Source organism: Thunnus maccoyii, chromosome 1 (assembly GCF_910596095.1).
Source record: "Thunnus maccoyii chromosome 1, fThuMac1.1, whole genome shotgun sequence".
Classification (NCBI taxonomy): Eukaryota; Metazoa; Chordata; class Actinopteri; order Scombriformes; family Scombridae; genus Thunnus; species Thunnus maccoyii.
This window is the reverse complement of record NC_056533.1, coordinates 23,756,425-23,774,915: the sequence shown is the minus strand read 5'-3', so window position 1 is coordinate 23,774,915 and position 18,491 is coordinate 23,756,425. Positions and strand designations below refer to the sequence as shown.

The window sequence follows — 18,491 nt, the reverse complement described above, 5'->3', positions numbered from 1 at the left end:
TTTTTGTCATTATAGCATATCTGGCAATGTTAAGTCAGTGTGATGACTCAAATGAATCAATGTAATGACACGTGTATTGCAAAGTGATGAGTGAGCCTTACATTGGAGTCGAGCAGATCAATGCTGTCCAGGCTCTTGCTACGGTGAATGCGGCCTTTGATGCGACGCAGGGAAGGTTTACCCTGGCTCACGGGCAACAAGAGGGTGGAGGTGGCGGACATTGCCATAGCACCAGCGCCACCGGTAGCACCTAGAGGCTCATCTGAACACCCAGGAGCACCTGAGGGGGATGTCTCTCCATCTGGCGGGGTCACCCTGCAACAGAAGGACAAAGAAACAAAGAAGACATCAGAATGGATGCAGGGCCTAAAAAATTTCCATGTCTGGAGTCTTGATCATTCACTCTTCTAAAATCCCTGTGAGAAACCTGTTTAACCATGTACATGTTCAAGAAGTCAGGTTTTTTTTCCAGTAGAAATGTAGCTCTTAACTAGGTTTCTCTTAATCCCAGGGTTTCTTGTTAACATGATGTTCATATGTAAATATAAATATGTAAACTAGAGTTGCAACGATTAGTCGATCAAAAGACAATGAACTGCCAACTATTCTGATAATTGCTTCATCATTTAAGTAATTTTTCAAGCAAAAATGCCAAACATTTGATGGGTCCGGGTTCTCATATGTGAGAATCTGCTGCTTTTCTTGGTCTTATATTATGGTAAATTGTGTATTTTGGACTGTTGGTCGGACAAAACAAGACATTTAATGACGTCACCTTGTGCTCTAGCATATTGTGATGGGCATTTTTCACTGTTTTCTGATGGAAGACCAAACGATTAGTCGATCGCAGACCAGTCGATAGCAGAATATAATGAGCAGATTAATCGTTAAAATAACCGTTAGTTGCAACCCAAATGTAAACAAAATATGTTTCACCAGTCTGATACACTTCATTTTTCACTTTATGTTGACTAAATAAAAACATAGTATTCCGTAGTGAAGTACCACAGTAGGTACTGAGATCTTTGGGAATGTATCAAACCCCTGAATGTTTGTGTTGTACAGCTTGTGGGCTCAACAACCTGACATAACCATATCCATTAAATACCACACAGTTCACAATGACCACATTTTCTTCAAAGAGCAATCCACACAGTACACAGTGCTAGCAGGCACCGCTGCATATCTGAGGGAAAAACATAAAGATGCCTGGAGGATCAAAGTGACATAACTTTCCTCTTGCCTTCTTTACTTTTTAAAGGACATCCTCTCCTGTTGGGTGTAGTGGCATTCAAGCAAGTGTGAATAATTGGGCTGAATGTCAGCGGGTAGCCTGCAGATGGAGACTAGGTATGGAGCATCCACTTGTCTTGTATTATTAAGCCACAATGAAGCGGCTTTGCTTCTTACACGAGAGGTTGGAGATGCAGGGAATTTCTAGGGTAACTTAAGGTGAATTGCCAGTCAATCTCATCATGTTTGATCATGCTTGAAATGGTGATCAAAATACAAAATGGACCAACGTTATAAAAAAAAACCTTAAAAGATAAAATATTTTAAGAAGGAAAATGTAACCTCATGTACATGTGATTTACAGAAAGTGAGGCAAAACGTTTCATATACACAGGATGTAGGCAGAGTAATCTTCTCCTGTCCAGCTCGGTGATGAATTTGTATGTGATAGCATGAAGCCTTTGAAAGAGAAGATGGACTATTTGTTGTACTTCAGATGTATCATGATGACAAGTCATCAGTCTGTGCCAGGGCTTGTACAAAAGTATTAGATAGAGTGAGAGTTGATGACACATGACAGTTTTCAGGAATAAAGATAAGCCTACTGACAGCCTGTCAGCCTCTCTGGGCATGAAGATGGCTGGAGCACACAAGAGGACGCCTGGGCTTTTGACTTTCAGGGAGCATTTTTACATACGTTCACCTCAAGTTTTGGAACTGTAACCATGTTTAAACCAATGTAAACATCCGACATCATCAAATTATAAAAACAGAAAATCACAAAAAGAATGACTTCAACAATAAGAAAAAATATACGGAAAAATCACCAGTCTCATACTTTCATTCAGCCACCAAAAACTGGCGGCCAGGTTCTGAAAACTATGAATCTGTCGTATTCAACATGTGAAGAAACAGAAGCAGGCAGCACCACCATGCTAAGATTTAAAGTACTCTAGACTACCTGCAATGCTTGTCTATGATGTGGTTTGACATGGTTCCAAACAAGGCTTTTCTAAAGTAGTAATGTGATCCCGTAGAGAGCAGAGTGCCTCAGTGACATCACTACAATACAATAATGCTGACTACCTGTAGCTAATCCATTGTTCCAGTATTGTCACAGCATGTATGGTAAGCACTTTCCACGTGCATTTAGACCTGAAGCCTTGTCAATACATGTTATCTTTGTTTTTATGTCCAGTAAAGCCTAGTTCAGATCAATGGTTCGCAACAAGATGAAAGAATGGTCTGGTTAGTTGCAGAGTGCCTGAAGCTGTTGCCTCGGGTCTCAAGAGATCAACCTTGTCAAATCACCATGTGGAGTTTTAGAACGTAAGGACACAGCTATTTCTCTTCACCCAATCAGGTAACAGCACAGGCCAGTATGAAAATATGGCGGATTTCTGGATAGAGGAGAGGGAGGACCAGCTCATCCAACAGCATTCACTTTATCATTGTAGCTAAAAAAAACTGCAGTAAAATAAAAAAATAAAAAACCAATGCCCTTTGCTCAATTGCAAGCATCCTGGGTGTGTCCAGTAAGTTACGTCTTGTTCTTTTCGTTTATGCTAAGCTAATGTTGTGAGCTAAGTTAGCTAACAAACAAAACACCAGTCACCAGCCAAACGGTGGTAACGTTTAATGTGTCCACAGATAGTAACAGTAGCTTATAGATAGGAGCTTGTAGGCTATCAAAAACAAACAGAAATCCAGCTAATCCACTCAATACAATGTATCAATGCAGAAGTAGTGGGGTATGCCAGCGTATCGTTGCTATGGAAACAGTCATCTGTGTCTGTTCGCGTTGCTTTGATGTGAACGGCCCAGATTAAGAACATTTACGATCAGACGTTTTAGGATTCTTTTTCAAGTTTCATCCAGTCTCACTCTGAATCATTGATCTGAACTGGCCTTAAAAGGTATGGATTTCAAAACGTGTCTATTGATAGATGGTTCAATGAAAACACATTGTAGTCATTTTGCAAGTGCTCTAATTTAAAACCAGTGCTGGCTAGAGGCAGATCCAACCTGAGGGGGTATATTTAACTAAATATATTTTTGGCTTTCACATTTTCCTGTTTCTTTTTCTGCAACTGTTTTGATGTGAAAGAGATAAACTTGGTTCAGATCAATAGCAGCACAGTTTGTCTTGTATGAGAGCTGCGTTGTGTCTCTGCAGAAGGCTTCTCACTTAAGAGCAATGGCCCGGAGACCTGTTTTGTATCTGCCTTGATTCATAACAAACAGTTTGATTCAAAATACACACATGCATGCTGATTTACTACCTTGTTGTTGCCGTGGAAAATACTAAGACTAAATTGCTAGACATCGCGCTCTGCTGTACGCAGGCCTGAGGAAATGAGAGCTGTCGCTCCTCTAATGTGAGAAGAAAAAGTACAGTGATAGAATATCTTCCTGTGGTAGGATTACTGTCACTTGACTTAAATATTAATACAACAGAAGCAAGACTTTCTTCTTTCAGATCAGTTAGTTATTTAACTGGCATCCCAACAGTAACCATTTCAATATGACATACATACATCATACCAACCCAGCACTCTTCCATTCAGTGATACTCTGCAAAGTGACGTTCAAAACCAATTTAAATAATCCCCCAGATTAGGCAGAATACCTGTAGGCAACTCTTCAATTTGTGCATTTCCAAAATTAGTTGAAAACAACAGTGAGACCCTATTATTAGTAATGATAATAATAAACATTCTGTACCCATATATTAGCTGGTAAATTGCAGTACAGAAAAGCCAAATTATGTTTGAGGTACAGTCATTTAGAAACATTGTCTCCATTAAATTACAAACTCTTTTCAACTGTCTCACTCAGTATGAATACATGGTGACAATTGTTTAAAGGAACAAATGTAAAGGATAAGTATCAAAATACTTCTGTATGTTAAAAATTACTTTCAGCCGATATACTATATTATAATCAGATTTTTAAAACTCCCAAATATTGATATCAGTATCAGCTTCAAAAATCCACTATCTGTTGGGCTTTAGTACTTGTTACATGTTACATATACAGTAAATGCATGTACTGTATATATTAAATTTATAATAATACATGTCAGTTATATGTATTATTGTTATATATATATATATATATGTATGACATACATACAGAATCTGGAGGAGCCCAGCCTCCGTCACTGTAATCCCAGGGTTGTTTTTACAAGGGGATTCCATTCACATATCCAACAGCAGCTTATGAAGCTCTGTGGGTTTTAACAACACAGTTTCTAAGAATGAAGAGTGCTGACACGGACTGTATCTGCGTGACTTAAGAAGGGTGGTTTACAACCTGTAGGTCAGTCCACTAATCCTGCACTAATAGATAACATCACTGAGGAGAAACAGAGAGATTACTTGGAAGGACTATTTGGTTCAAAGATTACACTAAGACACCTAGACATTGTTTTCACAAGTCATTACATCTATCAATTAGTTGGGATGTCATGATTTTCCAAATCCACGATTCAATTTGACTTTAGATTGTAAGGTCATGATTCGATTTGATTTTACTGTTAGACTATCAAGACTTGATTTGTAAAGATCAACGGATCATTGATTTTATGCCCTGACAACTGACATTTACATTTTCAAATTCTTCTTTAAAAAGATAGACTATGTGGTATCAAGTGTGATATAACTGCCATATTTTTTTGGATTGTACCACATTAAGGCCACATGGTCAAATTTAAACAATTTATTTACAATGTAATAACTAACTTATTTCACCAGTCAATTGGGAACAAACTGTTAAACACAAAAACAAAAAGAAGAGCCACTAGATGGCAGAAAGTTACTTTACAACAGCAGCTTGAGTTTCCTGCAGGAAACTAAGTTTAGTCGGTCCCTGCGCACTCGCCTCACAGCCGGCTGTTCATACAGACCAGTGTTATTTGACCCATTCAGACAACAGCTTGTTTTGCTGAAATTAGGTTGTAGCTCGTTGTCTACCTTACTACGGTAGGAAAGAGGCATTGTTTGTGTTTTAACAACGTTTCGCTTATGAGTTATTGATCTGGGAAGTTCGAGTCTGTCAATATATTTCCAACTTTACCAAAATGTGTAGCATAGCCTATAAACTGTTTCTGTCAATGATGCGTTCGTTGTTTACATAACTCATAGGGAAGGCAAAATGTTGCCACACTAGTGATTTCAGAGAAGCAGGAGGATTTTCCAGTTTGGTTGTTTCTCCATTATCTCTGACTGTGGCAGTGGCCACGACAAGTAATGCAGCTGTATAGCTGCATAGCTACTGATAAGCTGCACTGTGTCGTCTTGGAAATGTTGTTGTTTTTTTTCCTTCGGATGCGCCTAAGTAGGCGGGGGTGGAGAGAAAAAAAAAATACTGGGAGAATCGCTGATCCTACTTTTGATTTCGATGGTCGAAATCGAACGCTCATTTCGATCAATTTTCGATTTAGAATTGAAATTGTGACACCCCTATCAATTAGTCTTTAAAAACAATGTTCATAAAAAATAAATGGATAAAAAATATTACTTGTCCAAGAGTTTTGCAGAATCAAGTGACTTTTAAAAAAATGATGAATGTTGTTTCATTAGGATACAAGATTAAATTATTCAGTTTAGCAAGATCCTTGAAAGAAGCTTAATTGCAAAACTGTGTTTATGTTTTGGTGGGTAAAGTCATTTTAAGAAAAAATATGATTCTAGGACACAATAAATACTAAAAGACTTGTTAAGAGGGTCATTTTCTTTCCTTTTACCTTCTCTCTTTTTAAAATATACTGTATGCAAGACAGACTTATGATAAATATGTCATAAGTCACGCATGAAAATAGTAAGACAGAAACACTGAGTTTGTTGATCTATAGTCTGGTCCAGACAGGCAGTATAAACATCAGAGTCCAAAAATTAAAACCGTACAGGATGCCAGAAGGAGCAGCCGTATGACTACTCACTTGCTGGTAGCGTTTGAATGATTTATCATCAGTGATGTTGCAGGATTTTAGTAAGATATATTGAGCCATACAAGCCAGTGAATTAGATACAGTCTGGCTGTCTGTGCAGACGGAGGTTAGTTTCACTTTTCATTGCCTCTGGAGAAATATGGAGAAACTCACAAACAGCTTGGAGTGCACTCACAATGTGTACCCAAAGTGACCCGTTCAGTGCAAACAACAAACAACAATTTCTGCATCTTACAGCACAGAAATAAAGAAATAACAAGAAACGTTACGTATTGACTGCAGTAAGAGGTAAAGTTTATGAATATTACATGAGACTTCAGCCCAAAATAGAGAATCTCCCACCCTACTCTGGATTTGAGGTCAGCTGCAAAGCTTTACAGATTACCTCATCCCAGAGTCCCAGAATTGTGTGAATGCTAGTCTAACAGTACAGAAATTATACACTGATTCACTGATTAGAGAATCAACATAAAAATATGCAATTACAATATGACTGAATATAAAATATAATAAAATTAAATAGCACAGAACTACTACAAGATCATTGTTGACCTGAGAAAAACAGCAGTGTGTTCCAGCATCTAAATTGTGAGTATTTTCTGCTTTTTTTTCTGTTTTATATAATTGTAAACTTAATATATTTGGGTTCTGGACTGCTGCTCAGACAAAACAAGACATTTGAAGATGTCATTGTGGGTTTCTAGGAAATGTGATGGCCATTTTCTGACATTGTATCAGATCAAATGATTAATCACTGCATAGAGAAAACAGTGGCCACACTAATCAATATTGAAAATAATCATTAGTAGCAGCTCTGATAAAAAACAATTAACATTGACATTATTTTTTGACTGTAAGCAGGTATGACTAAATGTGATTTAGGTTGGACTTGAAGGTTTTTTTCAGAAATCCCCTACAGAATATCCAGTTAATACTGTACTGTACTGTACTGTAGTTTTACATTTAAACAAACATTTAAGTTCAAACCTGTGAAATGCTGCTGTAAACTTGTAGTCATCATTGTAAGATGCCTGTTCCCTGTTTGTTAAAGGGGATGGCGTGAGGGGGGTGGGGGGAGGTACCAGCATACATCTCTCTGTTACCTCAGAGGTACTTTGTTATGACAGATCTTCAGATGGAGAGCACTTTACAGAACAATTGGTTCCGCTTAGTGAGGACTACAGGGACAAAAGCAGGTGTGTCTTATCCACATCTTGACACTTCTACCTAAGCAGCAAAGCTCACAGTTTCACACACACACACACACACACACACACACACACCAGAGATATGATCCCACCGCAGATTTCCTGTCCACTACCCAGGTGGCTCTTACAACTACACAGGACTGTCTCACTGTATTTTTATATCATGTCTAATAACACTGGACCATGCTCTAACCAAAATGTTAAACAGAGTTTTGATTTGCGCCTCTCCATCCTGTGATTTGCCCTTGTTTATATCTTCCAGCTTATCGAGTGACAGTGGTGCATCCAAAATAGCTCTGCTGGCTTTTCCTCTTTCCATTTACATTCACAGACCTTTTCAAAGTTGCTTTTAGCCGGCCAATACATTATTATAGTCATTTGCTTTAATGTCCACATAAAGTCACCAAGGCCACTATGCACAGGAGGGAAAAATAAAAGTTAAAGCACAAGGACAAAAAAGTAGAAACTAAAGGAGACAGGTGAACAAAGCATGAAGGAGCACAGGGCTGAGAGGCAAAAAAAAAGAAAAAAAGGGGGGGACGGAGAGACAGAAGGAGAAAGACCATAATGCAAAGGGACAAAGGACAGAGGGACACTGTCAGCGTATGGTTCAGAGGTCGTCCTGACTGCTTCGTAATGCCTGACTGTTCAGCCAGAAGTGATAGCAGCCGATGAACATGCATCATTCTGCTCACAGGCCCCCTGTTCCACTTCAGGGGACAAGTGGTGAAAAGAGGTAAATGACACATCTTACTTGATCTGGATAACCTCACTGACCCTCCCTAACAGAAGAATGAAACTAATGACTAATATATTGTCTGGCTATAAACATCCTTGAAAATGTCTGAGGAGCAAGAAAAGAGAAAAAAAGGAGACCATTATTTACTAGTCGGAGTCTGTAAGTCTTTTCAAAGCCACCTGGGCAGAAGAGGATGGGACTGAAAATCTTTTGGCGGGATCAAGTCTCTGATTAGGCCCAGACAGGACCGACAGATGGGCAGACCAGATTAGGCATATAAACATGTATCAAACAAGGCGGGACAACAGTCATGTCCGAGTGCTGTCTGACCCCTGCGGTGAGGAGGGTAACGGGCAGGTCAACGGCTGGTTTCAAAAAGCTGTGCTGCTCCCACACATGCTTTACCAATGTCGACGCATACACAGAGTCAAAATTAGAGCATATCAAATCTCCATGTATGAGCAGAGATCTGCTGCGAAGACAAGTTCGCTTAAGCAATTGAAAGTAGCCTGAAATGCTGCCCTTTATACCACATCCACTATTTGACTAACTGTAATCATGTTTTATACATTGTGCTCTGGGATTTTTCAGGTAATTGCCCCATTACCAGGAGGAGAAGTCCTGAAAGGTACTGTACATAAACAGCATCAGTGGTAGGGAACTTACTAAGCTGCAGAGTAGGGGTTTTTGGCACAATTTCACCTACTTCCAAGGTGCATGGAGAAGGGGAAAAAAGTCTAAAGAGGTCAAAACTCTAGCAACACTTGTAGTATATAGAACAACTTTATTGTTAGAACAACATGTTCCAGCTTGTGGCCTTCATCAGGGTCATCATGAACACATCACAAACAACATTTAAATAGGGTAGGTATGAAGGGACATGAGAGACACCGTATTTGGTCCATAAACTGGAGAAGTGCAACTAAGGGGGTGGTACTTGAGTTTGTACAGAATATTATTTTATACCTACCCAATTTAAATGTTGTTTGTAATGTGTTCATGATGACCCTGATGAAGGCCACAAGCCAAAACACATTGGTCTAACAATAAAGATGTTCTACCGTATTTCCTCTAATAGTGGCCGGTGCCTTTATTAACCTAAACTGCAGAGGTTAGCAGGCTTTTATTGGAAGCAGGCTTGTATAAGAGAGAGGCCTTTATTTCTAATTTCTAGTTGACATTGTGGGTGTATGTGATGTGCTATTCTGTGTAGCTTTGTATTTTGTACTATGTCTCCTGTGTGTTTTTTGCTTTGTACTGTTTGCTATTGTGCTGTTATATGTTTTAATTGTGACCTGCCTAAGGGACTGCAGATGAAAATTAGCTAAAAGTTAACTCCGGTACAGTACATCAAATGATAACATTTATGTTTAACACTGTACATGGTCCCAATAATTACATGAATAAATAATAATTCCCTCTGTTTGATACGTATATTAGCCCTTATTTTAGTAGGAAGCCTACTCCTAGTTATCTCTGTTTGTCCTTTTTCAAACTATTCCATATAATCTGAATATGCATGTACAAGAATAAAGCTAGAGGCAGAAGTCATTGTGTTGCAAAGGAAAGTGGAATGTTAAAGGTCAGCACTGGTGATTATACATGTTTTACAGTGATAACTACTGGTCATACTTTACATTACCGCAAAGAATATGACATTTACATTATGTTTCGGGTAAGAACTGGGTTGAGTTCATGTCAGTGTGAAGTGAAAATCAACTTGCACAACTGAAGAAGAGAGTTGAACCTGGCTTGAGGTACATAATCCATCACAGCGGTCAGCTTAATTGTCACACTTAGGTTTTCCTTCTGGTGCCTTCAAGTACTCTGATGCTCTAATGAGAGTCGGCTGTAACTATCTTAATTAAATGAAACAATTTATATTATCCTGTTTATGACATCCATGTCTGCTTATTGTTTGTTTTTCTGGATTTGATTTTGCGACAACATAGCAACTCTCAGCTAACTCTCAAAGCTCCAATAAAAGGTTGAAAAGAAATCTAAACACTTACTGATTTGTAGTTTATGGACTCAACGTTTCAGTCTTTTAACTTATTCCAGCATACTAATGTTTACAGTATGGTGTACTCAGAACTGTTTGTTTGGTTGGTTATTTTCCATCTTATTGGTATGGAGGATGTAACAAAATAAGGAGAATCGATGAAGAGCTTCCATGAGCTAAGACATATATCAGCTGACACTATTCAATTTCCAGATATGTACTACTACACCAGGGTATCATGTTGTTACAACATATTAAGAAAAATGAAAAGCCTCAATTATGTAACATTACAAAATATTAATGTGGACAGACAGAAATAAATCTACCAAGCAGAGGAGAAGAGAGAAAAGAATAAATTGGGCTCTCTGTCAGCCAAAAGTGGATCCCCTCTGCTGTGTCCTTCTCTATTTGTGGGACGGCAGTGATGGATTCCATCTTGTCAGCCTCCTGTGAGCCATCGTGACAGTCCTGAGTCACCAGAGGCCGAGAACGTGTGACTCACAGATTCTAAAAGTCATTGCTGCTCCGCGTCTGGCTCTGACTGGAGAGGATGAGTCTCTGATAGGCCTCTGTTACCCTTACTGCCGCCAGCAGGCTGTTTAAGTAGCCATTACCAGCCTCTTAGTTAGGCTCCGCATTACATGAATCCAGACCTGTGCTGTGTTAGAGCCGCAGTCAGGGAGGACGCCGCTTCAAAGTCAAACTCGCCAGCTTTCAATGTTTGATCCTACAACACATTTTGGTTGATGCTCAACAAGACAACTGGTACCCAGCCCAAGTTATGAGTCTAATGGTGTGTAATTGCAGTCTACGTCTTGGCACTTAACAGTTCAAAAGTACAAGTTTTGGCAGTGCCCCTAAGGTTAGCCTAGCCCCTACAGCTAGCATAATCAGCACAGTGAATACAGATGATAATCCAGAGCTCAAAGATCAGATGTCTGAATGCTGACTCATTTGTTACAGCATCACCTAAGTTTATTATCTATCTGCATATAAATTTGTAATCGACCAATATTGACATTTTGACTTTTGCTGCCTTTTAAATTACTCATTAATTACTTATTTTGAGATTATATTTTGATTCAGAGTATATAATAATTTCTTATTTTATTGTAGGGGTAGGTGACTGGATGAAGATTTCAACTGGGTAATAGGACCATTGTATGGTACTGTAGATACTGTGCACATCTTTTTGGCAACAATATAGTTTCAACGCTATATTTTTATATTATGGATGAATAATGACAATTAACTCTATTAGCACTAAGCATGATAAAAAAGTATTTCACAAAAATGTCAATATGGAGAGAAATACGCAACAAGATAAAACATTTTACTTGCTTTTCTTTAGTGCAAACCAACATTACCACTAACTTTCACTGACTGCTGATAGTATGAAAAGCTACATGGATATGGATATGCAGTGAGTGTATTGATAGATAATCAACTCTCATCTTTTTACTCAGTTTGGTCATTTTCAATAAAACATGCTTTACCATAAAAATAATCAAGGCACGATGCAAAGCATAGTATTCAATTTTATACAACTGAAACCTTAAAGGGATAAACTATAAAACTGTAGTGAATGTAACAGATGTACTCTTAGCTTGGTGGTGTGAAAAGGATAATAATTGTTATGCAATGTGTTTTAGCAATAATTAGTAGCCAATGACCATATATTGGAAAAAGTTATTTTTTGTTCCCCAGTTACAAGCATCAAAATTGAACACCGAAAAGTATCATGAAAGACCCTAACCCATAGACAAACAAACACACAGACACACTCACACTGGCACAGACACCCAAAAATCCACACTAACACACACACACACACACCCACAGGATGCTCAGAGGGCGGGTGGGGGCAAGGGGGTGAGCCACGAGTCAATAAACCCTGTGTAATCTGTTCTCTTTAGTGGCATAAACCATCTGAGAGGAGATTACAACCGTTCTGCCAAAGTAAGAACATGCGAGTTCCTAATGGACAGAAACACTGAATACAAACACAGACACACACACACACACACACACACACACACACACACACACACACACACACACACACACATGTGTGTGTGAACTCTAGCATATAATGTATAAAGAACTGAGGAGAGTAAGAGCAGTGTGTTGCAAGACTGTCAACTCATGACTTGTGTTCTTAAGATCAGACTGCATGACTTTAATGTAAAAAGGCTTTTTTTTACTTTAGGGAGAGTAAGACAGAGATATATAGAGAAAAAGGGAGGAAAAAAAGAGAGCATTTCTGCATGTTTTTCAGAAAAGTACTGATTATCATGACAGGCCCACCCTGGACTTGGGCTCCTGCTGAGGTAACTAATGTGTGGCATTGTCAGTTTGTGTGAGATTACGCATCATGGCCTCCATGAGTGGAACTGGAAGAGTGGAGGGGGTAGGACAGGAGTTGTTGAGTGTGTGTGTGTTTTTCTGAAGAGCTGGGAGGGAGGACGTGTGGACAGGCAAATCAGAGGGCAGGGGGCTGCTGAGTGTTTGTGTGTGTGTGGGTGGGAGGGTGTTGGGGGTTGGGGGGGGGACACTGACTTTATGCATCATTAAGCAGGTGGACTGAAAACACCAGGCGGAGCCGTCAATGTGGAGGGGAGCAGGGTAGACATCTGGCACACAATACAGGATAATACACCCCCATGTTAGGAAGAGCTGCGACCAGTTTCAACACACGTCATCAAGCTAATTATTATTTATGGATCATCTCAAACTAATTACAGTACAGAAGTTGCTACAGACCACTGCATGATTTGTAAAATAACAATCTTGTTTAATGGAGTCCTACAAAGCCTTTTAGTGTACAAAACACTGTTTAGAGATAACTTGAAACACAGATTAAATCTTGTGATTGGTTGCGCTTTTTGTAGATGTGGCTTTAGGACGCACATGTAAATTTTGATGTTATTTGAAATGATGGTGACACCAGATGAATCAATTCCAAGTGACCTGGTAAGAAAGCCTTCATCTTAATCAGTGCCCTGAATGCAAAGGGTTTCACTCACATTACCAATTTTCTGTAAACATTTAAGTTACTGCAGATAATCTACGTAAGCACCTGTATAAGAACTGATTTATTACATCCAGACGAGATAGTCAGTTAGCATCACTTTTCAGCTTTTTCAGCCTTGCTTGTGAAAGAGGTACTTGTTATCATCTTTAACATGCAGAAACCAGTAATTATCACTGAGCCTGCATCATAGCCCATATATCAAATTCAGAATACATTAGAATGTAGCATTTGACATGCAATTAAATAAATATCAAGTGAGTCAACTGTTTATTGCAGTGTCATTGCAACAAACTGCTGTTTAAACATGATGGATGGATAGGAGAAGATTTCTAACGAAGGGGGTCGGGTGTTTTGGAAGATCATTGAACCATCTGGCGCACATTCACCTCCTCATCTGCTGCTTGAAACAAGTCATCTCTCCATTCTGTCCCCTTGTTTAGTTCAAACAACAACCATATCATCTCCTTTTGTGTTTTGTGTTGCTACTGTTATCACAGCCAGAGCTTGTGCTGTCTTTCTCTTCGATTCCACCCTCAGCATTATTTCTGCTTCACCATGACCCACAAACTCCACCTCACGGCACGGATGGACAGACTTCCAGTTGCAGAAAGTACAGTGGCATCTGACATGTATTTAAGTGGCTACTCAACAGCCTTTGAGTAAAAGCCACATTTTGAATTCAGAATACTGGAGCACATATTCAACAATCTCTCAAATAATTCATGTATACATGTATTAACAGCTTAGTCTGGTTCCGTTTGATGGTTTGATTTTGTGCATGTAAGAAAGGAGGGGAAAGTTGAAAATTTATAATGTAACTCAGATGCAATCCTTTTTATTTCGCGATCGACATTTTGGCAGACTGCCCTCTCTGGGAATTGATTTTATGTGCCACAAAGGTCAAAGAGTAAACTGGATGCAACTCAGTGTGCTTGACAAGAAAACTGGCATGACTAGCAATGGTGGAGAGAGTAAAAATTGTTTTCTATGGGTGACAGTGAAATGGTTTCCATGTCACAACTAATATTACAAGTCATGAAGCTTAAATTACTAAACTAATAGGCGGCTAAAGAAAATGGATGAATGAATGAAAAACACCTAAAACCATCAAACTCCCTTCATTTCTCTATTATATTTCTATTCCTATTAGCTCCATTATTACCTCACATCTGGATATGAACTCAACTATCAACAACTCACATAAACTTGAGTTATTAGTGAAGTCAAGCTATTTCAAAACACATAAATGTCTTACCTATTGAATATACCCAATCATTGGATTACTTGTGTGCATGCAAACCTCCTGATTCTTCACACTGAATGAAGACAGACATGGCATGCAAGTGAATGCATGGGGTGAAACATGAAATACACACTGGGCAGGCACACGCTGGCTCAGCTTCCCTTCGTTAAAGTGGCTGTCAGAGGCGATACAGTAATCCTGTTTTAATGGCCGTGCCCCTTCCCCCATCATGATGTGATGGCCCCAGACATACCGCCGCGCCTCTCTTAAGGGAGAAGTGTCAAAACCGAGTCACCACTATGTCCTTTGCAACACATTTGACAGCAGTCACACAAGTTAAGAAGAGAAAAGCTATCCTTTCCCCCGTGTGAGGAGTTCTGATTCAGTCAGGTGTGTTACTACAGGCGGCTTAGCATGAAAAGTTATGAAGCCATTTGTCCCTATATATAGTATGCGTTCCCCAGGACCCAGTTTGGACATTCATCACAATAAAAAAACTGTTTGTTTTCTGGGCATAAAGTAATGCCAATCTGGAAGGATTAGGCCTCATGCTTAATGTTATCTATGTGGATTACAGAAGAACTAGAACTGCATGCCCCATTGTACGTGTAATGAGAGCCTATAATTAGACTGAACACTACTCTGCTGTGTCATGTTTTTCTGTATTTCACATTTTTTTTCATGAGGCTCATATTATCAGTTAACAAAAAGACTTACAGTTTACCTTCATGTGACCTATAATGTTTTCAGAATATAGGACATCAGGCAAACAGCCTCTGTCATGTTGTCAAAAGCCAAATAAGGTTACAGACATGAATACCAGTTTCTTCTTCACTGTCTGCTACAAACCAACTAATTTACAAAATGCACAAATGATTAGTCGATTAATCAGTTAGTCGATTTACATAAAATAAATACACCCTCAATCCTTAGGCATTTGATTCAGATCAGGAATAACTCCCCCGCAAAAAATGGAAGACACCTCCGGAAGAGCGACAGAGGAGGGATCCTTTGTCCAGGACGGACAGACATGCAATAGCAAAATGACGATATGGAAAATCGAGATGACAAAATAGATCATTTTGAGATACGATTAATCATTTAAGTCATTTATTAAGCAATGATGTCAAATATTTCAAGCTTCTCAAATGTGAGGATTTGCTGATTTTCTATCATTTATAAACCCAAGAAGTATTTTAGAGGATGTTTTATTCTTTATTAGGGATTCAGCAGTAGACTGGTGACAGGAAATGAAGGGAAAGGAAGAGACAGGGCCAAAAGTGCCCACTAGACTAGCCATAAGCCCTTATAGACCATAAGGGTGCACCATGATGGCTATTTTTCACTGTTTTCTGACATTGTGTAGACCAAATGACTGAATTAGCTTAAAACAAATCAACAGTTTAATTGATATGAAATTAATCCTTATTATAGCCCTTCAATTTAATACAACCAGTAATAAAAATACACTGAAGGTAACAGATGTTTCCAAAAGCTATAATTGAAATAACAGTTGTAGCCTATAAAGTAGAGAGCAGATGGTAAGTTTGGTGTGTGTGTGTTGACAACTGTATAGCCTATAACAATAACAGACATTTATATGAATTAAATTAGGTGGAAATAAACACGACACACACACACACACACACACACACACACACACACACACACACACACACACCCATACACATAATCAGCCAATGAGAGTGAACCACTCAAAATTACTCCTACACGTTGTGATCTAAACGCAGGCGGCATGAAGCTACTGAATAAATGATGAGAGTGGAGAAGTCAGCCGACATTTTTTTTTTTTTTTACTACATCAGGTCACAGAAATAGAAATGAGAGCAGAGGCTTGATGGGAAAGCGGTTACATTACATTACATTAGATTACATTACATTACATGGCAAGGTGTCTCCTAAAAGCATCACATGCAGGGTCGCAGGAAGGAAAACACGGAGTGTGTGCAGGTGGAATTGAGCTCATTTTCAAAGCAAACAGTATCGGGCGGCGCTCAGCGTTGTTTTATACTGTTGTTGTGAATACACCTGCTCTGTATTGTCCGCTGCATGTGAAACTCATCCTCACCAGCGGATCATAACAAAACAGTGAGTCCACCAAGCGAAACACGGATAAACACAGAGGGACAGTGGAGCGCCATGCACGGCTGCACAGAAAGCCGCCGTGCACCCCGCTTCTCTCTTTCTCTACCTCTCTCCCTCTCTCTCTCTCTCTCTCTCTCTCTGTAGGCTAAATGTCTGCTGTTTTGTGGATATCACCGGTGCGAATAAGAAACAGCTGTTGAAAGCAAAGAGAGATGGAGGCAGCCGACTTCCGCCAACAGCTGCTCAGCTTTAACTTCACACGAGATAAAGGGAGGAATGGGGGAGCTTTCCATGACAACAACACTGAGAGGCAATTTTTAAAAGCTATTTTTTTCGCCACATGAAAAGACACCACTACCTTGGCCAATCTTTGACACGCACAAACACACGCTCCCATCCAAACACGCACTCACCCCCCACCCCCCTTCTTCCTCCTGTATATACTCACCACAGCTGTCTCTTAGTGGGGAGGCAGTCTTTGTTGGAGGCTGTCACTCCCATGGCCATCTGCATCACCGTGATATATTTCTGGTACTTCATTTTGTCCTCCTTTACTACTACCACCACCGCTACTACTACTACTACTGCTGCTACTTCTACTACTACTTCTACTTCTAGGAATCCGCGCGCCACAAAAGCGGCACAGGTGAGCGTGCATTCAAATGTCTGTTATTGTCCCCTGGTACCCGCGGCATCTTCAGCATCAAAAACGCCATTTCCACGTCTGGAGGACTGCTGACAGGGAAAATGTTCCCCGAGGAGCTCAACGAAAGGTACCACGCCGCCACGACCCATGTCTGCGCTGACTCTCTAATCTCATTAGAGCTCAGAATAGATTGGCTAATCCATTCAATTTTAGTCAGGACCGGGGCATTGTTGTGGTTCGCCCTGTAGCGGCCACTTTTCCTCTCTTTCCTCCCCTTGTTTTACCCCGTTTTGTCTCTGTGGAGTGAAAGAGTCAAGAGAAAAAGAGACAAAACAGAGTCAGAGGTAGGATGCAGCGGCGGCGGCACCCAAACGTCTGCGAGGTAGGAATGGGGAGTGCGCGCGTGTTCAACGAGAGAGAGGGAGTGACAGAGGAGGGAGGGAGGAAGAGGAGGAAGAGGAGGAGGAGGAGAGAGGAAGGGAGGAAGAGAGGGAGCGATGTAATAGATTAAGAGGGGGTAACCTACTACTGCTGAGTAAAATGTCAGTATGGCAAAATTGGAGGAAGCTGGGCATTTTTATGATGTTTAGGATGTAATTTTAAAACATCAGAGGTTATTAGAAGAATACACTAATGTGATAAAGGATAATCAACAACAACTTAATTTTTGAGAAGCACTTACAAACAGCAGTACCAATTCTGAGGTAAATGTGTCAACCGATGGACTAAAGAATGCAAAAGACAACCTAAATGCTTCAGTATACATTTCACAGAATAGTGTTCCTATTCGTACTGTTTTCCCCTCATTTACTTGCAGTGTGATCATGCTTCATACAGTTGTCTTTTTTTCATTTTACACTCATAGTGCATATTTCTAGGCTTGTAATTTGTGCCAAATAGATTCTGCACATTGTTGTTTGTTCCCAAAATAATCTTTTTTCACTGTTGCTGTGCAATGTTTCAATCAGATTAGGATTGCAACATTTAGTTGATTAATCAATTAGTCCATTGACAGAAAGTTAATTATCAACTATTTTGATCATCGATGAATAGTTTTGAGTCATTTTTGAGAAAAGATGTCCAAATTCTTCGATTCAAGCTTCTCAAATGTGAATATTTTCTGGTTTCTTCAGTCTTCACTGATGGTAAACTGTTTATCTTTGGCTTGTGGACTGTTGGACGGGACAAAAGATATTTGATGATGTCACTGTGGGCTCTGGGAAACAAAGAGTGTTTTTCACCATTTTCTGACATTTTATAGGCCAAATGACTAATCAATTAATTGAGAAAATAATCAACAGATTAACAGACGATGAAAATAATTGTTAT

General features: G+C 39.5%; 1 protein-coding gene across 14 annotated transcripts in view; it reads right to left on the bottom strand.

The window, feature by feature from the left end:
• Positions 1-18,491, bottom strand: part of tjp1a (tight junction protein 1a) — a 122,470-nt gene that overhangs the window by 82,657 nt on the left and 21,322 nt on the right. For 6 of the 14 annotated variants that reach the window (XM_042389753.1, XM_042390075.1, XM_042390158.1 and 3 more), the window contains exons 1-2: positions 16,965-17,527; positions 102-315 (exon numbers count right to left, since the gene is read on the bottom strand). In XM_042389753.1, the coding sequence (XP_042245687.1) occupies positions 102-315; positions 16,965-17,056 (306 nt within the window). In that variant the 5' untranslated portion in view covers positions 17,057-17,527. Of the gene's footprint in view, positions 1-101; positions 316-16,964; positions 17,528-18,491 lie in introns of those variants that run through there. The other 8 variants (XM_042389986.1, XM_042390701.1, XM_042390775.1 and 5 more) reach the window with 4 other exon arrangements.